The following is a 27,481-nucleotide window of genomic DNA, read 5'->3' on the forward strand; positions in this document are numbered from 1 at the left end:
AAACAGTGTGTTCCGGATCCACTCATGCTGGAAAGGTGGAAGATGATCTTTCCAGTGACCTGGAAGCTCAGCTGGTGGCTGATGATGAGGAAGATCTGGTGTCTGTGGTGTTTCCGCTGATGCACAGGCCTCTGAGTGAACAGTAACAAAAACAGTATAAGGATGACTGTTTAATTTGATAGTAATACGCCATAAATGCAGCCCACAAACAGCCAGCGAAGCAGTAATTTTGGACAATTATTAATAATAATTATGATTACATTTAGGAATAACAGTGAAGAAAATGGTATTAGTGTTAAGAAGCAAAGAACACAGTGTACACTTTATTGATGTAAGGAATATGGGATCAATACAGCTCTTTGAGAATGAGGATTAGATGGAATGGAGACAGGAAAATGAGTCGTGAGGAATTCAGTAAAAAAAGTAATGATGCCCACAGCCCACGGAGCTAAAGAGTGAGTGAGAAGAGCAAGCTTTGTGAAAAAGTTATCCAGTGATTGTTTAGCAACGGGAAAATTAAGAAACGCAAATAAATACACTGACACCTTTGGACATCCTTAAGGTTTGGAAGAAGTGCACTCAAAGAATGCATCCCGCTTGATGATGTCACATAATTCTGTGTTGTAAAAAAAATATATTTAAAAATGTTTATTTATTTATTTTCAAAAATAATGATTCTCAGTGGGTTTCCACAAAACATTCTTATAATATTTGCATTTGTGTCATATGCCACACCTGTATTTAGCTGTGCTTCACATTGTGATGCAGCAAATACCAGCTCCTCATCATCATCTTCAGCAGTGGGAATGGAAGTGCCTGGAGCACAAATGTTAAAACTATTACTGTGATCAATACACGGAGACAATTATGTAAGATGTTGCTTACTTACCAGTTGCGAATAGCTGCTTTCGGGCCAAATGTTTGGCTGGGGGTTCTGCTGCCGGAGGAGGTAAAGTGGATTGCAGTAATGGATCTGGAAACAACAAGTGGACAAGTTTGCCATAACGATAAATTAATACATGTAGAAATGCTGTAGGGAAAATTCTATATTCACACTCCTACTCACAGGGTTTAACTGGTGACATTAGTTTTTTTGCCAGCTGTGAAGGTGACAAATGTTTGCCACGCACCAACAGCGCTTTCACAGTGGCGGTCTGCTGTACACCAGTTCGGATGGCTGTAGGTGGAGGTGCAGAGGCACTGGAGGCTGCAGGTGGACGTGCAGGCTGATGTACCCTGGTCCCCATTTCAGAAGCCTGTCTTTTCAGGACATACGCCTTGAAAATGGCCATGTTGGTGTTGGGCCTGGCATCTGCCTTAACCAGGTACCTGATGAGGGCTTCGGCCTCCTTGCTCTGGTCCTCAAAAACATCCTTCATGGACCGGCCCTGAAAGTCACCAAACTCCACCATCAAGCAGCCCTGGTCTCCAGTTGCCCGGGCTTCTGCTTGCATTTCCTGCTTCCTCTTATATTTCTCCACTTCTTCTGCCATCTCTCTAATATAAGAAGTGTACTGTAGGAACAGTTGTTTGTTTTCTGACAGGGGGGTTGTCTGCGCTTTCTCACTGGAAATGCTGAGCACCAAATATACTGCGTACCCCAGAGAGTTTTCCAGGAGCCATCTAAAACTCTGACCCTGGTACTTCCCAAACTGAAGTTTGCAGTGAGCCAGTACTAAAAACTGGTCACTGGGATCTCCACCGTTTGTGAAGACAAAATTACTTGCCTCTGCCAGCACCTCCTCCTTTGATTTGGCCCTTCCAGACACCACATTTTCAAGACCCTTCGCCTCCACCGATGGCGTCATGAGGAGACGGTTTGATGTTGCCGACTGGCGGCGAAAAACGGGGTATGCGTACATTTTCTGAAATGAAAATCAGAGAGACTATTACCTCTTGCAATCTTAAAGATACTTGTATGTTAACTGTGTAATGATAATTTAACAAGCTACACACCAGGACTTAAATCATGTTTATCAGGCATTTTAGGAGACACAAGTCAGTGGGGAAATAAATTATATTTCAATTTTCCTATGAAATATTAGATATTATTATGAAAATCTTGACAATTACTACTAACACCCATTATTACACTTCTTTTTTCATTACATGTTGCCCCAAGAATAAATTAATATGCAAATTAGATACATAGATACATTGTATAAAATGGGAAAACCCGCTTATGGCCATTTTACACACATATTGCATAAAGCAAAATGATATATCAAATTATTCTGTTATATATTTTATAACATAGTTAATACCATTAATACCAAAAAAATACCACTGTTTTTGCCTATTTATGTCTTTTTAAATGAAATAATATTTAATAAATGAGTCCTAGTGTGTATAACATATATTTATGAATAAAACATTATTTTAAAAAAACATTTTTGTAAAAAAAGTTATTACTCTGAACAATGTAATTACAAAAAAAAAAAAAAAAAAAAAAACTAAATTAATACAACTTTTTTTGGTCTCAAGAGGGATATAGCTTAATTAGCAGCCGGCTAATTAACTTAACAGTAGCATGTTTCTTTTCTGTATTTTATCATGGGAAAAGTTACAGGTTCACAGGTGCTGAAGTAACCCTGTGCTATACACGCTAGCTAGCTATAATGGCATGTTTAATTTTCCAAAAATACATACTGTATATATACTGAATACATACTGAATAAATAATGAACGATTATACAGTAATGAAGAATAGCCTTACCTGTTGCAAAGATGACAATAATAGCGGTCGCCGATTGGTCAAAAGTACGTCACAGAAGAGAAACACGATTGGTGAAAAGTAAGCCATGGGAGACAAACGCGATTGGTCAAAAGTAAGCAACAGGAGAGAAACGCGATTGGTCAAAAGTAAGCCACAGGAGAGAAACGTGATTGGCTCATGTGGGCTTACTTTGGGCTTACTTTGGCTCAATCGGTAGGAAGCAGGAGGCGCAAGCGAGAGGTAGCGGGATCGATACCCGCATTCTCCATGTGGTGTAACTCCCTAGATGAGCTTTTGAGGCTCACTGCTGCCGAAAAGTTTTTTCGGACGAGGGCCTGCGCACATTCCTGGCAAAAGCAGGTCCCCACCGAGATTTGAACTCAGATCGCTGGATTCAGAGTCCAGAGTGCTAACCATTACACCATGGAACCTTGGGGTGGCTCACCTTTCCCCACCAAGCAGCAGAGAGTTAAGTCATTCAGCCTAGAAGCGGAAAATGATAGAGCTCTCTGTGAATTTCATCAGGTATTAATTATACCGTGACACTCATTATTGAGCAATATGAATTGCAGCAACACACATGACATTGAAGAATTAATTTCATTAAAAATCTTTGAAATACTCCCTTTTAGACTGAACCTTTTAATCAATACATTTTTGTATCAAATGAATCACATATGTACTTGATATTTATTTTCTACTGATTCTTGCAAGATCATCAATTTTAGACAAATTATAGATTTTTAGGGACCGTTTACACGACACCATTTCCAACTAAAAACAGAAGACTTTTTAATATGTTTTGGCAATTCATTTACACGACAACAGCATTTTGGTGGCCTGAAAACGCGAACTTTTGAAAACGGGTTTCAAAGTGCACATTTTTGAAAACGACACCCTTATCATCTCAGTGTAAACTACAAAAACACGAATCTGTGAAAACGGTGACGTCATGCGCATGTGTTGGCTTATTACGTGTTTAGTCTATAGGCTTTTTTTAAATTAAAGGTTTCCTTACAACAGACACAAGGATGATATGTTTTCAAAGCCTTTGTGTTCAAATGTTTTGACATTTTATTAAAGGAAGTAAAAAGGGACTTTATATCAGAGGAGAACGTTCTAAAATTGCGATAACAGTGAATGGTTCTGGCTTGTGAAGATGAAATTTACCCAGAAGACAAAGTAATAATACTGTATTATAAAGATTAACATCCTTAGACTGAAAATCGTACAAAAATATGATACATTATGTAATTTTTGTCTATAGGCATCATGTGCATTCAAGCTTGAATGCTCTGTAGTAAAATAATGCTTGTGTGCGCAGGCGTGTAATCTTTTTTTACAAAATGACATCGCCAACTACTTGTCTGGCATACATAATACCGCGTTATTAGTCGTTTTCACGGATCTGTGTGAATAGGGATAATTTTTATAACATTGTCATCTGTACAAAGATACCCCCGTCCCCCTACCTTAATAAGTAGTTTCTAATAATATTTTAAGCACATTGTTCACGTCTGGACAGGACTTTTATTTTGATGTTGTGATATGACGCCATAAGTTTGCGTCGTGCTTCTGCATCAGTTGTGACTCTGCTGAAGAAAGGTTTGTGTTTTTAGCCATTTAAGTGTTTTAATCGATTCAAACTGTTCAATCAGCTTTATAGCTTTTACAAACCATTTGAAATTAATACCTTATTATCGAATGTAACATTGTAATGCCGTATCTAACATTAATTAACGTTATTTATTGTCAGTAAAGCGCATCCACACATGAGTAACGTTAACAGAAAAGATGCATCTCATTTCACTCCTTACATCCTGAATCGATTTATGGTAAACGCGAATTCAGTTACTACCAAGTAGTGATGGAAAAACGGCTTTTTGAAACTCCGAGTTAGTTTAAAGCAAATATTTTCCATAACGATATAGTGATTCAATTCACTTTAATCACAACCACACGCTGACGTCTCATGCTGGTCAAAACAGTGTGTATTGTTACTGTAAATGCAACAACAACACAAACATTTGTAATGACAACTTTTACAAACCAACAGCAAATATTTATTTGTTTAATCTACAAATCAATTAATGTAAAGCATGAATGTGTAATTATGAACCTAATATATAATTGGTGAAATTTATTTACTTGTAGTACCAGTTTTGAGTGATTAAGTTTCACTCTGACTGACTCCCTTACTAGAGACACACCCAGAGAATTAATTGTTAATACTGTTAATATTGCTTTTAACTATTCTAATCTTAATTTATGACAGAGTCTCCAAAAAAACAGAAAAACTCTCGGTGAAGCGACTGAGATCCACAAGACACACTATTATAAAGATGGCTTTTATTAAAGAGGAGAGTGAAGACATGAAGATTGAAGAAACATTCAGTGTGAAACAAGAAGAAACTGAGGAACAAACAGGTTGGTGTCATTCTCAAAGCTTAACTCAGTCTTTTGATCTTTAATAAAATGTCCAGCTGTACAGAAATTAATGATAATTGAAGAATGTCATATGAGTGTCCTGATTAAAGAGGGTTCTTTTTTTTTAACGTAAAGCAGGTTGTCATGTGGACAGTAGGGATGCTCATAATTAACCGGTTAACCGTTAACCGACAGTAAGACGGTTGACTGATTAATACTATCAGTTAAACGGTTTAAAAAGTAATTTAAGTAATTTTTTCAAGAAATTTTTATAATGTTTGCTACATGGCTTAAAAAATATGCTACACATAAAATCGAGCTTTTGAGAAAAACATTTTTTATTACGTTAATGTAAAATACTGGTGAATACAGTGAAATGTGTACAAACTATAAACACAGTGGACATAGCTAAAGGCTACTTTAGTCTTTAAATGTTACGGTTTTCAGAACAAGAATGAAAAATATAAGTAGCTATGTAAACTTCAAGCCAAAACGAATTCATTTAAAGCTAAAATGAAACCGAAACCGGTGTTGGGCTTCATGTAGCTTACTTCTCTCATTTAGTACAAATCCAGATGTTATTTGGGTGTTTTGTACTTAATTTGAGTTTCAATCCACGTAAAACATCATGGTCCTTCACATGCGCAAAAATGTGCTTGGCATAACAGCACAGTGAGGAGGGGCTCATGCTGAATGGCACAGGTTGCACTACAGATTATTTAACTTGAGCAGTTTATAGTGGACAAATAAAGCTAAACGAATTGGCTATATTTTAACTGAGAGCAAAACTTTGTATATTATTTCCAATGGTATAGTAAATTGTACACAGTTTGTGCTTGTTACGTTTAGACCCCAGGGGATTACATACTTCAAATTCATCTTCACAAATATGTAGCATTAGGGCTTGTAGGTTACTTGCAAAGAATTTGTGTTTTGAAGTGAAGTCCATTTTGGTAATAATTTTAAAACATGTTAATCTTTTTCTATGTTCAGCTCAGTTTGTATTTGGTCCCAAATGTCCTCTTGAGAGCAGTATTTCCCTACCTCACAAATAGGAACGTAAGAGTTACTTTCAGTCTTGTTAACACTTAAGTCTCTTTGTGTATAGGTTCAGTCATCTCAAATGAGGCCTCTGAAAAAAGTCAGGGGACTGCTGCACTTCTTGAAGTTCTGGACATGCAACAAGATCAAATACATTTTCTTTTATTTAGATGATGTGCAAGAAATGCATCATAGGTGTCCTTGAAAGAAAACGAAACAAGAAACTTGCATCATTATAAACTTCTTTGTTATATCATTAGCTGCGTTTCCACTGTCGGGCCAGGGCCGGGCCATGCTAGTGCGTGCCAGGGCCAGTCGCGTTTCCACTGTCACTTCCGGGGCTTGATCGGGGCTTACTCGGGGCCAACGGCCAGGATTTCTGGCCCGTCGAATACCTTGGGCCAGAGCGGGCCAGCTCGGGCTAGAGGAGTGGTTACGAACAGAGGCGGAGTTCACCTGAGTTGGGAGACGGCAGCGCCGGATGATTCTGTCAGCATTAAAGACTTTTAAAATAATTTAACTCGCGTTCATGTTTGAATGCCTTGTGTTTGTGATGCAAAAGACTATGCGCGCTAACCATTACCATAGTAAATGCTTGAAGATACGCATAGTAAAAAAACAGTGAACGCTTGAAGAAATCAGACCAATCATAAAGGCTATCACAATCATGTTTTTATTTTATCTGTCAGTAGCCTTCGTCTCGTCTCTTTATACCGGACTATCATAAAATAAAGCAACTTTTTTTTCGGGAGCTTCCTCTGTTTCTCTGACTGAAAATATCTGTATGGGAGTCGAGAGAGTGCTAAAGCTCCTCAGGTTTTTTTGGTGGCATATATTTGTAGAAATTATCATTCTTTCTAAATGTGATGTCAAGTCAAGTTTATTTGTATAGCGCTTTTCACAATACAGATTGTATCAAAGCAGCTTCACAGTATTAAATTAAAATAATACAACAAAGTTTGTTTCAAGAGGAATTTATTGATTGATAAAATTAAATTAAATATCCCCAAAATATCCCCAACTGAGCAAGCCAAAGGCAACAGTGGCAAGGAACCGAAAAACTCCATCAAGTGACCTAATGGTGTCCTAAAACTCCATCAGGTGACCTAATGGAGAAAAAAAAACCTTGGGAGAACCCAGGCTCAGTCGGGGGCCAGTTCTCCTCTGGCATTTATGAGCTAGAGGCCGGATTGTAGTTTGAACTGTAGGATTATATGAATGCCTGGCTGAAGAGATGCGACTTTAATCTAGTTTTAAACTGGGAGAGCGAGTCTGAGCAACGAACAGTATCAGGAAGACTATTCCAGAGTTTTGGAGCCAAATGTGAAAATGCTCTCCCTCCTTTGGTGGTTCTGGATATCCTAGGTATGACCAAAAGCCTTGAATTTAGTGATCTTAAAGAGCGCGATGGATTATAGGGCGATAGAAGATCCGTTAAATAGACTGGAGCTAAGCCGTTTAGGGCTTTATAAGTCAGTAGCAATATCTTATAATTAATACGGAGCTTTATAGGTAACCAATGCAGTGATGATAAAATCGGTGTTATATGATCATATTTTCTTGATCTCGTAAGAACTCTAGCGGTGGCATTTTGGACTAACTGTAGCTTGTTTATTGAGGATGCAGGACAACCAGCTAATAAAGCATTACAGTAATCCAGTCTCGAGGTCATGAATGCATGAACTAACTTTTCTGCATCAGAAACTGATAGCATATTACGTAGCTTAGCAATGTTTCTAAGGTGGAAAAAGGCTGTTTTTGTAACATATGAAATATGATTTTCAAAAGACCGGTTGCAATCGAGTATAACACCCAGGTCTTTTACTGTAGAGCAGGGGTCGGCAACCTTTTTGTCATAAAGTGCCATTTTTAAGTTTCCAAGTTCATCACTGTGCCACAACACACACATTGCCTATATATATATATATATATATATATATATATATATATATATATATATATATATATATATACACACACACACTCATATAAATACACAAACATTTTACATTTTCATAATGGCTTACACAGAAATAGTACAGAAATTTAAATATTTCTCTTGAAATTTGTTTTAGATTTAGATAGACAATTTAATAATATTTATAACTCCTAACTAGAGATGCACCAATTACAATTTTCTAGGCCGATTCCGATTTTTCATTGAGTTTGACCTGCCGATAACGATTTTTATAGCCGATTCCGATTTCCGAACTACTTTACAGCACACACAAATATTAATTTTTTTATATATAAAATACCATATCCTTTTACCCAAATTGAATAATAAAAACAAGTTTAAATGGGTACATTTTATATAAATATTTTTGAGTCTTAATTTTCTTTTCTGACATAACCTAATCCAGTTCTTGTTAAAACACACTAGACATGCACATTCTGTGCATTTTGGGCACTTTTGTTTGGAATCATATTTATTTTGTCCATCAAAAGTGTGCTTTCACTTTAGCACCTTTCACACAGCGCTTTGCCTTCTGTGTGAATGCAAACACGACCCGGGATTGATGCCGGGTTGGGGACACTAGTAACATTGCCGTGTTCAGTCCCGGAACGAAAAGAGTCCTGTGTGAACAAAAGCCGTAATAATGCCGTGTCGTAGTGATGACGCTGAAGCCGGGATCGTTCGCCAGCTGTGAAACGATACGTTATGTGCAAGTTTATGATCGAGTCAGAGAGAGAAATCGCAGGCAAACTTAAGACATTTTAAGTTACATCGATGTCACGTGTCTTTACGGGATTTGTACGGCTTGTGTGAGAACGCACTCTCTGATTCCGGAAAATCACTGGCAGTGTGAATGAACCAAAATCAAACGAACCCGGGTCAAATCTCGGGTCACTTTATCCGTGTATTTTCTGGAATCTCTGTGTGAAAGGGGGCTTTAAATTGAGCGTGAGCAGCGCAGACAAAATAGACTCTGCGGCGAAACCCCTGCTTCACTGCTGCTCACGCGACGCTCCTGTTGGGCGCTCACGCGCTGCTCCCGCTCCCGGTGTGGATTAACATGTACGCCGGAAAAAATATGCGTGAAACGGCCGTAATTCACGAGGTTTCCTACATGTGCGTTCCGTGTGCACGTGTGATGCTGATGTTGCGCGATGTTAATCGAGTGCATTTGACCGGCATAAAACTAGACTACTTTATCTGAATGAAATACATACACTTCTCTCGCATTTGCTTGTGTGCCAGCGATTAACCCTCCGCGTGCCAGTAGCCCCGTTTACATGCACACTTTTTTGCTATTCTGATTGAGATCGTTCTGATTGACGGATTCCGGTTGACTGTTTACATGGGATATTATCTAAACCGATCTGGTGTTTACATGTGCTGACGCTTTCAATCGAAATCATTTTCTGACATGCGCACACAGCTTGTCTGCCGGATCTGGAAGCTCATTATTTCCACGTTTTCAATCCTGTCAAGATGGTGCATCACTTAATTGTCGCGTTAGTAGGCATCAGCCGCGTTTCCACTGTCGGGCCAGTGCGAGCCATAAACGGGCCGTTTTATTGTATTGTGTAGGCTATTGTTCTTTGTTTATTATTGTCTTGTTTTGCATTTGCATCAGTTTTTCATTCTCATACTCATATCACACTCATTATAGCATATAATTAAATATATATTATTATTGTTAAAAAAAAAAAAAGAAGAAAAAAAGGAAGTTTTATCAGAAAACTGATCAGAAAGAAATCACTGGAAACAGCCTGATCGCAAAACAAGAGCGACTGTTTGCTGGCATTTTTGTTGTTTAATTAAATATTTAAAACCCAAGAATAGATGTTTTACCACAGGTTTACAATAAAAAGCGATACATTAATCATAATTAATTAATTTGTGTCAAAATTGCACATTAGTCACACAGAAATAAAGTGATTTACCTTTTATGACGTTTGTGAACGTTCACAAAAGAAAGAGGGCACACAACTTATTCGCGTCTGTTTCTGTTTATTTGGTAGCTTAGTAACAGGACGTATTTACATCACATTTAGAAAGAATGTTAATTTCTACAAATATGCCACCAAAAATATGACCTGAGGAGCTTTGGCACTCTCTCCCAGAAGGATACAGTTATATTTTCAGTCAGAGAAAAAAAGGATAGTCCGAGACATAGGCTACTGACAGATAAAATAAAAACAGGATTATGATTTGTCTGATTTCTTCAAGCGTACATATTAACCATGTTTACTATGGTAATGGTTAGCGCGCATAGTTTTTTGCATCGGGTAAAAATATTCCTACCTTATACGGTGATCAGAATCAACAACGGATCACAAACAGAAGGCATTATGTTAGCTGACAGAATTATCTGGCGCAAAACCAGGCATGCGCAGAAAGACGTACGCTCAAAGTAATCGGATCAGCTCGTTTACATGGTGTAATCTTTCGTTTGATCGGTTCATGAAAAGGTTTATTCCACCCCCTTCAATCCGACTGAAATTTCAATCGGTTTGAGCATTTTTATTCCGATTGAGGTGTTGACATGGAGCATTTTCATTCTGATTGGACTTGCACCTGGTTATAATCGGAATACAATGCTACATGTAAACGGGGCTACTGTTGGCACGCGTGCCTTAGGTTGCCTACCCCTGCTGTAGAGGATAAAGAAACAGGACATCCTATGATGTTAAAGTTGTAGTGTGGGAGGTTTTGTGGGCGGTTTTTTGAACCGATAAGTATTACCTCTGTCTTGTCTGGATTTAATAAAAGAAAATTACGCGTCATCCAATCTTTTATATCTTTAACACACTCTGTCAATTTGGAAAATTTAGCGTTTTCATCCGGCCGTGATGAAATATATATTTGAGTGTCATCAGCATAACAATGGAAACTAATTCCATGTTTCCTTATAATATTTCCAAGTGGCATCATATATATTGAAAATAACAGAGGGCCTAATACAGATCCCTGCGGCACTCCATAGTTTACTGGAGTTATGATCGATTTTTCTCCATTTAAATAGACAAAATGGTAGCGGTCAGATAGGTATGATTTGAACCAGCTTAGTGCTTGTCCTTGAACACCAGTATAATTTTGTAGTCGATCTAAGAGTAATGTATGATCTATAGTATCGAACGCAGCACTAAGATCAAGTAAAACTAGTATTGAGATACAGCCTTGGTCAGAAGCTAAAAGTAAATCATTTGTGATTTTAACGAGCGCAGTTTCAGTGCTATGGTGCGGTCTGAATCCAGACTGAAACTTTTCATAGATATAATTTTGTTGCAAGAAAGAGCCCGGTTGAGCGGACACCACTTTTTCTAATATTTTAGACATAAATGGAAGATTTGAAATGGGTCTATAATTTGCTAGATTATTATGATCTAAGGGACCGTTCGGTATTTATGGAAGGGGCCACCGGAGGAAAATAGGGGAGGGTCATGTCTTTTTATTCTTTGTTGAGGGGAGGGTCATTCAACTTTTTTTAGTCTAGGGGGAGGGTCACCCAACTTTTATATACATGAAAACAGCAACATTTCAAAGTGGCTTGTTTGGTGATATTTTTTTCCATTTAGCTCCATGTTGATCTCGCGTTATCAGCCCCCCTTCGATATCAGATGGGTCTGACCAGGGACGGACTGACAATCTGTGCGTTCTGGAAAAGTCCAGAACGGCCGTCCAACCGAGGGCCGTCGGCAAAAAAAAAAAAAAAGTCTAATAAAGCAATATGAACAGCCAACAGCAGGCGGGGCACTAATATGATCACTTATATGCTACGTGTAAAAAACAACAACTGAGGAAGAAGAGTCGGCCTATAGCCACTGACAGAAAGTTAGTTTTATAAGGCTGCACTTTTAAATTTGCTTACATTATATTTGAATTGCAGTGCCTGTGAGTTGCCCGCTAAACACATTCTATAAATAGCCCCAACTTGCCTTCGGGGTTCCAGACTTCGAATAAATGGTATAATTTTGCGACCTTTTCAACTAAACGTTTCAATTTGAACTTTTGCCTCTACAAAAAAATTACCCAACTCTCTTTGATTATACGCTGTCATTTGCTTTTTTGGCAGAAATGTGGCTGTATTCATATTAAAAATGCTGGTATGTTAATATAGTCATGTATTAAATGTAGCTTAATGCAGTAATGTTTTGTTTAGAAGTTATGGCAGTTTATTTTTATTTATTTATTTTTTCATTTATATTTATACTAAATGTTTGGGCTACTGTTTTTGATAACACATACAATAGGTTTATAGAAAATCAACAAAAAAATCTATAAATATTTTCATAATTTTTCAGGAATTGTTTTTTTTTTTTTACGCTTGTAAGTCTGAACCAGAATTTCAAGATATTTTAATATTTCCCATATGATGGTGAAAAGTAAAAAAGCTTCACCATGTTATGTATAATAAATATTGGAGTATAACAAAAAAAAAATCTTCTAGATTATTTTATCCCTTGAGGTAGCCCTCGCACACAAAAGGTTGGACTCTGGTATAGTAACTATATGTTTTATAATTACAAGTTTGTGTAATTTGGGGTTACTGTATACACTCTCAGAAAAAAAGGTACGAAAGCTGTCACTGGGGCTGTACCTTTTTAAAAGGTACATTTTTGTACCTAAAGGGTGCATATTGGTACCTTAATGGTACATATTAGTACCTAAAAGGAACAAATTAGTACAGTGACATTTCATTATTTGTATTTTATGGCATTGTACATTTTTTTTATTTTATTTGAAGGCTGAGGCTTCATTAATAAACACAACCCCAATTATCATCATTTGTTTTGAGATGTTACTTGCTGTGAATACCTTGTCTGATAGGCTACAGTATTGTGGCATAGGCTATAGTATAAGGACATCCTGGCTAGTGTCTGTCGCACACGGCTAGAGGCGAATGGCCGGATGATGGGCCTATTTGGGAGAAAGTCCAGGGCTGTTTTTTAGCCCCAGTCCGTCAGACCGTCTGACCCAACAAAAATCCAGTTTGGCGCTATTTGACAGTGCGCGCGCACTTCAGTTCGCGCTTAGAAAAAATGCATCATGTCAGAACAGAATGCCAATGAAATGTTTACCCGGCAAAGCTTTAAAGCACGAGCAAATAATGAACTTTTGTGATTGCGAATAAGTGCACAGTGTCCTGTGAGTGTAACTCTACCACTGCATTAACATGTGATGTGAACGTCGAGTTTTACAGTATTGCGACTGAGGCGCCAGAACTGCTGCTGATAGAATGTGCGCTGTAGCACGATACTACCATATTTTAGTTCCATTCTTATTTTGTTTCCACGATGTGTAAGATGTAGGGCTACCACATCTTTAAATTACTATTAGTATTATTTAAGTTAACATAATAAAATACGTAGACCTACACCACAAAAACTAGTTGAGGATAAATTCGTTAAAATTGGGCGATTCCAGTGTTATAGACGTAACATTTGCAGTCAAAACTTGAAATATAAATTGTCAGAAAATGCATTTAATACCAATATTTTGGAGTCAAGACATTAGAAAAATAAAGGAGTCAAGACATTAGAAAAATATCAGTCTACACATTAAATTTTATATTTAATATGAGGGAAATACACATGTGACGTGACGTGACACAAAAAAATCTTTAACTTTTAGGTGGCAAAATATGTTTTAGTAATTCTTCTATAAATTACACTGTGCAAACCAAAAGATATATACCCACCGGATGAATAAAGATCGGCCTCCACAGAACATAAAATATTATTTTTATTCTACTTTTCGTGTTCGCATTTATGAAAAAAACAAACAAAAAAAAACAATGTTACGGGCGTGACAGTTCTCCATTACGGACATGACTGCTCTGAAAGCGACTTTAAAAATTTCACAGAGACCTCAAACAGAAAGCACAAAGCCTTTCTTTAAAGTGAATTTCGTTTTTTTATTAATTGTATCTTAATTTTAATCAATGTTTCATCTGGATTTAATAAATAAGAAGTAAATATAGTAGAAAATAGATAATCACGGAGGCGCGGGCGAGTGAACTGGACTCTTGTCTCATAAATGAACCGAAACTCAGCGTAAGGTATGCTACTTGCCTCACAGACCTGAGAAATATATAGAAAGCTTGAAATGTCTACTTTTAAACAGAACAATTCAAAACGAAGGAAAACAGACTGCTTTCTGCTTATGAAATGTGCATTTCTCTCTGGTGCGTTCTGAGAAGATCGCGACGCATCGTCAACTTCATCTTTGCAGTCGACACAGAAAACACTTGTTTATTAATAAACAATTAAAATGTTTCCTTGCTATATTTGACATATTAATAATCATTACTTTTGCTGGTTCTTTGTGACAGCTTTTAGATGCTTTATTGGCAGCCCCACCCACATGTTGAAAGAGTCACAAACATCAGCACCGAAAACATGATTTTTTTCAAATCTAAAATCAAAAATCGTGATACGAACCGAATCGTAGGTTTGGTCTATCGTTACAGCCCTAGTAAGATGAGAAAGCAAGAGTTTATGGTTTAAAAAAACAAAAAAACAATGGCTATCTGAACATCTTTGCCAAGCGCAAACCAGTACAGAAGTAGGCTAATCAATAAATTATCGGGGAGGGTCATGCCTTTTTTCACAAACATTTTGGAGGGTCATAGAAAAATGTATTGCTGGCGAAGGGAGGGTCATGTCTTTTTTGACAACAGATCTCAAAACTCCTCCGGTGGCCCCTTAAATAAAAAACGAACAGTCCCTAATTGTGGTTTCTTAATGAGAGGTTTTATAACTGCCAGTTTAAATGTTCTTGGAACATGACCTAAAGATAAAGACGAGTTAATAATATTGAGGAGAGGCTCTTCCACTATAGGTAACACTTCTTTCAGTAGTTTAGTTGGTATAGGATCTAATAAACATGTTGTTGTTTTAGATGAAGTGATAAGTTTATTTAACTCGTTTTGTTCTATAGTTGTAAAGCACTGTAATTGTTCTTGCGGGGTGATAATTGAAGCTGAATTATAAGGCGCGATTGAAGATTGAACGTTTACAATTGTGGTTCTGATGCTTTCTATTTTCTCAGTGAAGAAGTTCATGAAATCATTACTACTGAACTGTAACGGGATATTTTGTTCGGGTGACGTCTGTTTATTTGTTAGTCTAGCCACGGTGTTAAATTAAAACCTTGGATTGTTTTGGTTGTTTTCTATTAGTTTGCGGAGGTGCTCAGCCCTGGCCGCTTTTAGGGCCTTTTTATAACGTGACATACTGTCTTTCCACGCGATTCTAAAGACCTCTAAATTAGTTTGTTTCCATTTACGCTCTAAAATACGGGTTTCTCTCTTTAAAACATGCATAGTATTGTTATACCATGGTGCTTTATTTTTCTCTCTGACCTTTTTTAATTTAATAGGTGCAACCACATCCAATGTTCTAGAGAGAATGGTGCTCATAGTGCTAGTTAGTTCTTCTAGTTCATCTGTTTGTTTGGGTTCAGGCGGCAGCTGAGACAGATTAGATAAGCAATTTGAGAAATTATCTATGGTGGATGGGAGGATTGTTCTGCCTGGTTGATAACGCCGCATGACACATTACAGCAGTACGTAATATGCAAGTTACCATGTAGTGATCAGTGACTTCATCACTTTGTGGAATGATATCTATATCGGTTGGATCGGTTCCATGTGATATAATTAAATCGAGTGTATGATTAAGACGATGTGTTGGTCCGGTGACGTTTTGCTTGACCCCAAATTAATTTAATAAATCTGTAAACGCAGCTCCTAACGCATCATTTGGATTATCTACGTGTATGTTAAAATCTCCAACAATTAATGCTTTATCGACATTGACTAATAGGTCTGAGAGAAAATCTGCAAACTCTTTTAGGAAATCAGTGTAAGGCCCTGGCGGTCTATATACGGTAGCCAAGGCTAGAGATAATAGGAATGTTTTTCTAACATCTAAGAGCGTAACATTTAGTACAAGTACTTCAAATGAAATAAACTTATAACCCGTTTTCTGAGTAACATTTAGAATATCTCTATAAATGGTTGCAACACCTCCGCCACGACCAATCAGACGGGGCTCATGCTTATAACAGTATCCAGGAGGAGTAGACTCATTAATACTGAAATAATCATTTGGTTTAAGCCAGGTTTCAGTAAGGCAAAGTACATCGAAGCTATTATCTGTGACTATTTCATTTACAATAACTGCCTTAGGTGTGAGTGATCTAATGTTTAGAAGACCTAGCTTTAGAAATAGTTTTTGTTTACTAATAGCAACATTTTCTGTTTTAATAACAATTAGATTTTTCCTAGATCCTGCATTAGATTTATTATTTGATCTCACTAAACGAGGAATAGACACGGTTTCTATGCAATGTTCTACACTAGTATTTATATCAGTTGAATTGGTGCAGCAGAGACTATGATTTGGACTTTTGGTTACTAGTCAAAGGGTATTTAACATTTTGGAGATGTTATCTGACAGAAGATCCGCTCCGAATCTGCTTTGATGTCAATATGTCCTGTAACTACAAGATAAACAGTAACAGACGCGACTGAAGAAGTAAGTGTGTCCTCTTTCTTTTGTGAAATAGACCTAACAGTAATTTATTTCTGAGTGACTAATGTGCAATTTTGACATAAATTAATTCATTATGATCAATGTATCACTTTTTATTGTAAACCTGTGGTAAAACATCGATGCTTGGGTTTTAAATATTCAAGTAAACAACAAAAATGCCAGCAAACGGCCGCTTTTATCATGTTTGTTTTCAACGCTGTTCCCAGTGATTTCTGATTAGTTTTCTGATAAAACTTCCATTTTTTGGTGAATGGGTTAGTGTGACGTTGTTCCAGAGAGGCGTGTTACGGGCGTGTTTTAGTGAAGCGCTGTGGAGCTTCTGGCCCGACAGTGGAAACGCAGGCCCGGTGCTATTAGCCCGGCACGGCCCGTTTAAAGCCCTGGCTCGCACTGGGCCGACAGTGGAAACGCGGCTATTATCTCAGTAAACAATGGTTAATCCTGAACAAATGATAAACAAACCTTTAGCAAACAATCAGTATACTGTTTATTGATGTATCGTGAAGTAAGCTGCTCTCTGTTCGAAAGCAAAACATGCAATAATGCAGTATTTTTAAGAAGTTTTTTTTTTTTTAAAGTGAATAAACATTTATAAATGACTTGCAGTCAGGGGATTCCAGTGGGTTATGTTAAATCCTTTCACACGATTGTTCGGGCTTCCGTGTTTACCATATTTGATGCAAACGTTTAAATCCTTTCACACGATTGTTCGAGCTTCCGTGTTTAACCATATTTTACTATAATTTTTCGTCAGACTATCTTAGACGTTGTTGCGTCTTGCTTTTGGCTTGACTGACAGACTGGAATTCTGACACTGCAAGCTTCATGCTTTCTAACCTTATTGGTTTTTTTTCTTTTTGTTGCAAATATTCTGTTAATTGTATATAAAATACAAGTTTATGTCAGTAGACTCGTATTCATAATTGTGACCACACAGTCTGTTTGCATATAATATCTTATTTGAATAACTTTAATGTAATTGAAGTGTGCACCTAGCACTACGAAAATACAAGCATCGGATCAAGATCCTGTGACACTCGATATTAAACAGATCAAGGGCACAAAAAAATTGATCGAAACATCCCTACGAATTATTACATGAATTAACAAACGGTACACTAACTAAAACACTAACTTTTAACGTCTTTTGGCGTAAGCTGACTTGCATACGGCCGTCTACCGGAAGCTTGTAATTTTGGTCGATAATGTTAAAAATATGGATATTTTTCTTACACGAATGCATCGCTTAACTTCAGAAGGACTTTGTTAACCTTACAATTATTAACCACCTTAGCATTCCTGTAAAATTTGCCTAAAAAAGGCATATCCAAAGTAAATTTAATGCTGTTCTTAAACCAAAACATGCATGTACTCCAAATGATTTATGTCTAGGCGCTTACCAAAGAAGGCCACTTGGGCCTAAGTAACTTAGTTGAAGTTCACTTGTACACTCGCGTCATTTTGTGCAGATATAATTCGTAATATGTTTATTTTATATCTGATTAATCTCATATAGGATGCGTTTCTTTGAGTTAAATAACGAATCAGCAAAGTTCTCCAGTTTACCGGTGTTAATTCAGCGTGCACAGCTCAAACAGCAATGCACGACTAATAATAACTATGACTGGGACTGTCATATTACATAACATTATTGAGAACACTATTTTAATAAATCGTTGTGAATTCGTTGTTTAGTTGCTGTTTTCAGCTCGTTGTTTCAGGAAGAGCGCGTCCACAACAGGAGTTATACATTCTGACAAGTACGCATCTGAGGCGGCATTGATGACACGTTGTATTAGTCTTTATATTTGATTATTAAATGTGTAATTTAATAAATGATCAATCACATTGATTCTTTCTATAATCTTACTAGCCCTTTATTTAGATTAAAAAACCTTCTCATCTATTTGGTGAGGAACATGGTGTTTTAACCAGCATTTTCACACCTTGTCATGCTGTTGTTTGTGTGTATGTGTGTGTATATATATATATATATATATATATATATATATATATATACACACACACACACACACACACACACACACACACACACACACACACACACACACACACAGACAGTATATAGTGTGAGTTCTAATATTAAAAAGTGTTTTAATACCATACTTTATAACCATAAATATAAAGTAATTATACATAGACGGTACGCATGGTCAAAAAACTGTGTTGCTTCCAACGTCTCTAACTTCAAACTAAACTAACTACATCCAATCGCTTACACTATGACGTAGTGTTGTCTGACTGGAAGCTCAAAATACTGAAATGTTATCAGATCTAAACATTACTAAATCATACATTTTTAAACCAATACATTTCTTATGATTTTATTTTATTTTTTCTGTTAAAACTAAATTATTATTTCAGATGAACTAGTCCCTATGTGGCTCTTACATTACATATACACACATATATACCAAACTATTATCTTTCTGTCACCAAGTGTGTTTGTAACAAGTAAATATTCGTATAGCTTGTGTGCTGTGTGCTGCATTTTACTTTAATTGTTTATCACTTCTTTTGCTGTTTGATGTCTCAACTCAACACAAAATGCCTGTGTATAATCTGAGCGAGAGCGTTGGGCAACTCTTTTGCAGCTGCGGCCTTATAACAATGTCGTCGCACAGCGGGGAATAAATGGTCTTGAAACGTAAAAGGTTTGATAATCATTAGCCCCTTTCACACAGAGATTCCGGAAAATACACGGATAAAGTGACCCGGGATTTGACCCGGGTTCGTTTGATTTTGGTTCATTCACACTGCCAGTGATTTTCCGGAATCAGAGAGTGCGTTCACACACAACCCGTAAAAATGCCGTAAAGACACGTGACATCGATGTGACTTGTAATCTCAGCAGCGTCTTAAGTTTGCTTATGAGCTGCGATCTCTCTCTCGAGAAACCACGCTTGTGCATTTTTTTCTCTGATTCGATCATAAAATTGCGCTTTACGTACCGTTTCACAGCTGGCGAACGATCCCGCGCTTCAGCGTCATCACTACGACACGGCATTATTACGGCTTTTGTTCACACAGCGCGCGTTCCGGGACTGAACACGGCAATGTTACTAGGTCCCGACCCGGCATCGATCCCGGCTTAAATCCCGGGTCGAGTTTGCGTTCACACAGAAGGCGCTCTGGCAATTTGCCGGCAATTTGCCGGGTTCAAAGCGCTGTGTGAAAGGGGCTATTTATTACAATGGCTGGCCCTGCAAGTATATACAATGTTGGCCATAGTTGTTATTAGGGATGCACAATATATCGGCCACCATATCGGTATTGGCCGATATGTTCAGTTTTAATTTTATCGGCCCAATAAGAAAATGTGTCTGTAAAAATTTGTATGACAGATGCAAGTCTTCTTTATAATTGTGTGCTAGGGATATGGCTTTTTATGGTGAGACTTTTGTTTTTGTAATCAGGCTCTCAAAAATTATTAAAAAAAATTTATTTAGATTTATCGACCATTATATCGCCTATTGGCTCAAATATAAAGAGTTATTGGTATTGGCCAAAATTTCCATATTGGTGCATCCCTTTATAGCAAAGAGGTATGAGAGGCTGTGTAATATAGTTACGGATAAAGAAAATTCTATAAACTATACACAGAGAAAATTCCTTGAGAGAACCCCTCAATTTTCTTAAGACTTTTCAACATGACCACATAAAGGGCTTTCGCACCGGAGGAACCTTTTCATAGTTCCTAGAACTATTGACGGAAGTACCCGGATGTCGGCGTGTTTGCACCGAAGGAACTAGGAACTCTTTTACTTCTAGGAACTCTTTTGGAGGAACTAATTTAGCTGCCACTCCTCGTGGTCTTCATTACAAATTTAATTCAGTGTCTCTTTTTTCTTTAAAAAATACTGTTTTAGATTCAATGGTAAAAAGTTATAATTAATCAAATGCATTTGATCAGTTTTTTTTAAACAAACAAAATTACATTACAACAAAAACAACAATTATTAAAAATGTTTAATTGACTAAATTCATTAATGTATTATGTTTAGCAATAATAGCCGCTTTCTGACCAAGTAGATACAGGAACTTAGTTCTAGGAACTGTCCACTTCTAAACAGTTCTATGAACTACTCTCCCCCAAACTCGGTTTTGCTGTTTGCATTCGCACTGTTCAAGTGGCCATAGGAACTGGTAGGAGGGGTAAGGGAGTGACGCTTGTTGTTGCGACTTTTATTTTTTATTTTAAAGCGTGGCGGACCTTTATTTTGATGGCACTGAGAACGCCAGAGTAAACAATTTTTGCATTCTGTGTTCATTAGTTAGCGATCTGTCTAACAGTACTGTTTAATATGTTATTAGATAGAACTGTTATACATAGAAAGTAGACAGTATATGAAAATAAGTTATTAGCCTATGCCGTGTGGTTGATGACCAGTGTTGCTAGCTGAGCAGATATATATGATCATGTTTGGCTTGGTCCCCTCAAAGTCGCTTTGGATTTTCTCTTCAGCATAAAGGTTTAGAGGCCCATCTATCACTGTTTTCCATGTTTGTATAGTTAGTTTCTGGAGTAAATATATAATCTCTGTGTTTACATAGCTGTTTTAAAAATGGCAGGTGCTGGTGTTTTGCGTGCGTTCGGTCAGCGTACACTAACGTCACGAGTAGTTCCTATAGTGCTGGTTTAGACCCTACTCTGAAGTAGGAGCTAAATTAGTTCCTCCAAATGGAGTTCCTAGAACTAAAATCGTTCCTAGTCGGCGTGTTCGCACAGCAGGAACATCCGGGTACTTTAGCCAATAGTTCTAGGAACTGTGAAAAGGTTCCTCCTGTCGGAAAGCGGCTAATATCGGTCTTATTTTACTGGCAGACGTGATGGTGGAGTATATATTATTCTACATATAATCTTATACAAGATATTTTGAACAACATTTAATGTCATTTTAATTAGGGCTGCACGATTAATCGCAATTTCCATGTAATCGCACTTAAAGGATTAAGTCACTTTCAAAAATATTGCTGATAATTTACTCACCCCGATGCCATCCAAGATGTCCATGTCTTTCTTTCTTCAGTCGAAAAGAAATTTAGGTTTTTGAAGTTGGAGGAGAAAATGAGATGGAGTTTTTCGCCCTTCCCTACCTTTTTAACCGGAGTATACAGACAAATAACTTGACGTGACGTGTGACCTTTCCAACATGATGACGCAATGCGTGGCGCATCTCAGAGATGGCACACAACAAGCATTTGTGGTTAAAAAGTATATAATTGATTTTTTTTTGTGTGTGAAAATAACCGATCGTTTCGCTGGATAAGACCCTTATTTTTCCTTATTTTGAAAGTGAACTAATCCTTTAAACCGATTTGGCTTATCGCAATTTTGAAATCGCAAATCAATTTTTTTTATGCGCAGCTTGTCGTTAATGTACGGCTCTATAAACACTGCTCCATCTGAAAGCATTGTGAGTTTGAGTCATGTGCATTTGAAAAAGCAACACGCGTCAAACATCTTTCCAAACATAATCATTTATGAACCTCTCGTCCAACAAAAGACAACATTTAATAACATGGTTTTACTCCAAACTCACTTGATAACTTAAGTTGAGCATCCTTCTGTGAGATGATGTGGCTTCTTATACAGAATACAAGCAGTTGTGTGTTCATTAGTCATGTTTAATCAAGCAAAGTGTTTCAATCTTCTGTTTATTTAGCTACACCGATAGGGATTTCCTGGAATGATGTGTGTTATCGTACTAATGCGGCTGGGCATATTTGGTGTGTCTGCGTGAGAGCGCCCTCTGGCGTTCAGATGGAGCAGCATTTACCGATCAGCCGTAATGCACTGACAAGCTGCGCATAAAATAATCACAGCCTTTGCCAAATCGCATGCGGTTTCATTGCGATTAATTGTGCAGCCCTAATTTTAATGTAGCGTCTTGATGTATCATGAGCTGACATAGATTAAATTATATACAAAACCATAGACAAGCTATTTTAAAGGTACAGAAATGGAACTTTCATATCTACCCTAAAATGTTGTACCTTTATAACTTGTTTTGGGTACATAATTGTATCTAAGGCATTGTGGACCTTTAAAGGTACAGTTTAGAGGTATTCACGGAGGACCCAAGAACCGACCTGGGACCTTTACGGGTTGAGGGTCTATATTTTAAATGGTCAGCCGGGTCCGAGTCGGGTCCCAATGTATTACTTCAGGTCCTGGGTCTGTTTAACATTGTGTGTAATATCTGAGTCAATTGGAGAACACCCTGCTGTGATCAGAGTCAGTCAGCCCTGTGCGTGTGTTTTAACACAATGATTTTACCAACTGACAATTGGCTCTTTTATTTAGAAGGCGGGACTTAATCCGCCATACCGCACATTGCACTTTCTTTCACCCATTTTTATAATAATATTATAAATGAACTGTATTGTTATATCTAAGATTTTTGGCCAGACTCTGCTCAGAGAGCACAGAGATGATAGCAAATGCTAAAGTCAGCGTCCATGGCACTGAACGAGCAATCATTAATATAGCGTGTTTCTGACAGTGTAGACTCCCTTTAGGGAGAAATAATAATAAAAAGAAAACCAACATATGCAGTTGGGGGTAAACAGTCGAATCTTATTTTGTGAGTTTGACTCGAGATACCAAAAAATGCAAAACTGCAAAGTCGCATTTGTCATTCGTCAACGTGACCGCAAGTGGACTTTTGAAGCTGGAATATTGAGTGGATTAAGCAAGCTCTTTCAATTGGCAAGGGAGGAATAACATAAATAGAACTTTCTTGGCTAGGAGGCTTGTATGATCGCAGTCAGGTACACGGGAGAAGGCTACTAACATTAGGTAAGCCAAAAAGTTTTATTTTCGCAACTTGTTAATAGCAATTTGATGTGGAAGATGTTCCGATTGGGTCCAGTCGGGTCTGTGACTCCCCGAACAGGTTCTGGTCCAGTTTCCAAAAAATATATGTGTCCGCGTCGGTTCCGTGTAGTACATTTATGGCATTTCTCGGTTCTGCACGGGTCGGTTCCGTGTAACACGTTTACAGGTCTCTTCGGGTTCGGTATGAATTTTTGGACCTGTGAAGACCTCTAGTACAGTTATGTTTTGTTCTCCTAGGAACAAAATCCAAAATTTTTAGATATAACTTTCCCCTAGGAACAAAATGTTACTTGCACTGTAGCTGTGTTTCTGCCAGTGTAGACTCCCTTTAGGGAGAAATAATAATTAAAAAGAAAACCAACAGATGCAGTTGGGGGTACAGCACTGTTTTTGCTAAGCCCCTAATAAACACAAAACAATCAACATTAATATTCAGGGAAAACAATTGGACCTAGGGGTTCTCAAATTTGTCCTCTAGGACCCATAGCTTTTGTGTGTATCACTTGTTTGACAATTCAAGTGTTGCAGTCTCTACTAATGAGCTGATGAGTGAGAAACAAAAAATGTGCAGTGCTGGGGATCCTCCTGGAGAGACTTGAGCTGCACTGAATTAGACTATTTTATTTGTTCGGGGAGGTAAGAGGCCTCTCCATAATGGGAAAATTGGGTGCTGGCCAAAAAAAACTTTGAGAACAATTGGTCTGAATGTTTTGATGTCTGCTGCTTTGTGGCATTAACATGTGCTTAAAATTGTATTTATCTTTCTTTTGTTTTTCACCTTAGACATAATGCCACTGAAAGAGGAGAGTCAAGAACTGAGTGATGTAAAGGAAGAGAAATGTCATGATTTTATAACTGAAGACAATTTTTTTAGTTGCTCCCAAACTGAAAAGACGTCCTCACAAAAAAGAGTTCAAAAGACTGGAACTAAAAGTAATTTCACCTGTCCTCAGTGTGGAAAGAGTTTCAGTCATCATGGAAACCTTAAAGTCCACATGAGAATACACAATGGAGAGAAGCCTTTCACCTGCCAACAGTGTGGAAAAGGTTTCACTGAAAAAGGAAACCTTAAAAAACACATGCAAATTCACACTGGAGAGAAGCCTTACACATGCCCTCAGTGTGAAAAGAGTTTCACTGGAAAAGGAAGTCTTAAAATCCACATGAGAGTTCACTCTGGAGAGAGTCCTTACACCTGCCAACACTGTGGAAAGAGTTTTACACATAAAGCAACAATTAAAGTCCACATGAGAATTCACACTGGAGAGAAGCCTTACGTATGCTCTCAGTGTGGAAAGAGTTTTACACATCAAGGATCCCTTAATGACCACATGAGAATTCACACTGGAGAGAAGCCTTTTGCATGTGATCATTGTGGAAAGAGCTTCAGACGTAAAGTAAACCTTGATTGCCACATGAGGATTCATGCAAGAGAGGACTGTTTTATATGTCATCAATGTGGAAGGAGTTTCACAGACAGCAATAACCTTAAGATGCATGTAATAACTCACGTTGGAGAGAAGCCTTGTGTCATGTGTGATCACTGTGGAAAGACTTGCTCAAGCAAAGCAATCCTCAAGGTTCACATGAGAGTTCACACTGGAGAAAAGCCTTTCACCTGCCCTCAGTGTGAAATGAGTTTCACAGTTGAAGGAAACCTAAAGACTCACATGAGAGTTCACACTGGAGAGAAGCCTTTCACCTGCCCTCTGTGTGGAAAGAGTTTTACAGTTAAAGCAAACCTAAAGACTCACATGAGGCTTCACACTGGAGAGAAGCCTTTCACATGTCTTCAGTGTGAGAAGAGTTTCACTTATCACACAGAGCTGAAACGTCACTTGCAAAATCATACTTTTTAAGTTGCTCAGTGTGACGAGATTGAAAAAATAATAATAATAATAATTGAGCAATTTAAAAAATCATCTGCAGATTCAATCTAGAGGGAGTCCACTTGTGATAATATTGTGTAAATATTTTGTCATCACACTTACATATAACAAGTCAGTCGGGTGAGACCTTATTTATTTTTATTTTTTTGTGTGAATAGTTTGTTTACTTGGCTCTGCAACTTTAAATTCCAGAAAATATGTCTGATATTCTGATATGTCAGATATGTATAATATCTGAAATTTGTTTTTATTGAATGGTGGCATACACTTCCATCTTGCTGTCAAATGGCACAATGTAATGAAAAGTATAAATAAAATGGCATAAACTGGCATATTATTTGATTCAACTTTAGAGAATGAATGCACAGAGGTTTTCAATCTGGATATGAATATGGCTACTATTGGGGCTCATCTGATGATATCTGGAAGCTCTTTCTAGCTGTGGTTTGTGTATTAGCTAAACATCTATCTTTCTACATGGGCAAGAATAAGTTTGTGAATACTTTGAAAACATCTAGTTATCTTCATTGATTACTCCAAATGTGACCTGATCTTGATTTAACTCACTATTATAGACAACGACAATCTGCCTACACTAATAACACAATCATTTGTACAAATACAGTAAGTAATCATTCACGGTTCAGGGTGGAGAAAGTAAGTGAACCCTTGCTTGAATTTATTAAAGGTCCTTTTTGTAGATCCTCGTTTAGCACCATTTTTGGGACATCCATCCCCACAAACTTGTTTATGTTTATCATTATTTATGTTATGCAACAGTTTCTGAAATGGCAGGACTCAGGAGAACATGTACATTGATCAGCCACAACATTAAAACCGCTCACAGGTCAAGTGACTAACATTGATTATACTATAATTACAATGGCTCCTGTCAAGGGGTGGGGATGTATTAGGCAACAAGTGAACAGTCAGTTCTTGAATTGTATTTCACGTTTTCACACATGCATATACACTCTTAGAAAGAATGTGTTAAAAATAACACAACCTGTGTTAAATTTTAACACATTCTTGGGTGAGCTCCAGGACTACTGGTTTTGTGTTAATTTGAACTCATTCACTGTGTTAATGAGTTTAACACACTAAATGTGTCAGAAAGTTTACCATAAAGATGTGTAAAAGATGTATAAATCTGTAACATTTCCACATTATGTGCTATCCTTGGTTACACACATTGTGTTAAAAAAGGTATCTAAAATCCCAAACAAAACGTTAGCATATGACAAAATAAATATAAAGTCTGTGGTTGAATATCTTTTTTATTATAATGAAATATCAACAATTAAATTCAATCCAAAATAGAACAATACAATTTAAAGCAGTCAAAAAGGAATGTCCAACATAGGATAAAACAGTTATTTCCACAACCTCGTTAGGTAACATGACACATAACCCCACCTTCAAAATAATTTAACTTATTTCCAAACATTTTTGCATTGATGTACATTGTTGGCCAAAAGTTATTTTAATGTTTTTGAAAGAAGTAGCCGCGAACTTCACATACTTTTGAAAATCTAGCGTTTAGTTGATCCTGGTAAGCGCTCATTGTCACAGTTGTAAGCACAACAGCGTTCTTCTTCCATGAGGGCTTTTGGTGTCATGGCATTTGTTTCCAGGCGGGCCGATGAAGAACATGACACGCACGTCTCCCGAACATCCTGTAGAATTCAACCAATCAGATGGTTGGATGTCCACAAACACAAATGTGCTCAGTTCTTCTTCAGAGAAGATCGCAGTTCCAACACTATATAAAAATATAAGAGGGAAAGAGAGAGAGAGGAGAAAGTTACACAAAGTTGTTTTTAATCTCCATCATACTATATAATTCAGAATTTATATTTGTAATTTCAGCTAAACTGTAAACAAAATTATGCCAGATTCAATTTTAATACTTACATTTCCTTAATTCTCTCCAAAAATAGACGTAAATATTGCAATCAAGGATTTAGCCAATTTCAGCTTGTTTGCAGTGAAGGGATAGCTGTTTGAGACAAATACACAGTAAGATACATGCAAGAA

General features: G+C 37.3%; 1 protein-coding gene and 1 long non-coding RNA gene across 2 annotated transcripts; one reads left to right on the plus strand and one right to left on the minus strand.

The window, feature by feature from the left end:
* Positions 1-4,278: 4,278 nt before the first annotated feature.
* Positions 4,279-25,774, plus strand: LOC309497663 (uncharacterized protein). Its single transcript, XM_082167963.1, has 3 exons — positions 4,279-4,321; positions 4,992-5,143; positions 24,339-25,774. The coding sequence occupies exons 2-3, from the start codon at positions 5,059-5,061 to the stop codon at positions 25,412-25,414; spliced, it is 1,161 nt and encodes a 386-aa protein (XP_082024089.1). The 5' UTR covers positions 4,279-4,321; positions 4,992-5,058; the 3' UTR covers positions 25,415-25,774.
* On the minus strand, positions 14,045-15,672 carry LOC309497728. The gene is made up of 2 exons (XR_014205688.1): positions 14,343-15,672; positions 14,045-14,291 (listed from the first exon to the last, which is right to left on the minus strand). It is a non-coding gene; the product is annotated as an uncharacterized lncRNA (long non-coding RNA).
* Positions 25,775-27,481: the final 1,707 nt, after the last annotated feature.

The sequence above is a fragment of the Leuciscus leuciscus genome, assembly GCF_965113295.1.
Source record: "Leuciscus leuciscus genome assembly, chromosome: 4".
Lineage (NCBI taxonomy): Eukaryota > Metazoa > Chordata > Actinopteri > Cypriniformes > Leuciscidae > Leuciscus > Leuciscus leuciscus.

Bases quoted from the DNA above. Each gene is read 5' to 3' on its own strand.
- LOC309497663 (XM_082167963.1), top strand. From the start codon at position 5,059: ATGGCTTTTATTAAAGAGGAGAGTGAAGACATGAAGATTGAAGAAACA. The intron at 5,144-24,338 runs GTTGGTGTCATT...TTTTCACCTTAG, and splicing joins AGAAACTGAGGAACAAACAG to ACATAATGCCACTGAAAGAG.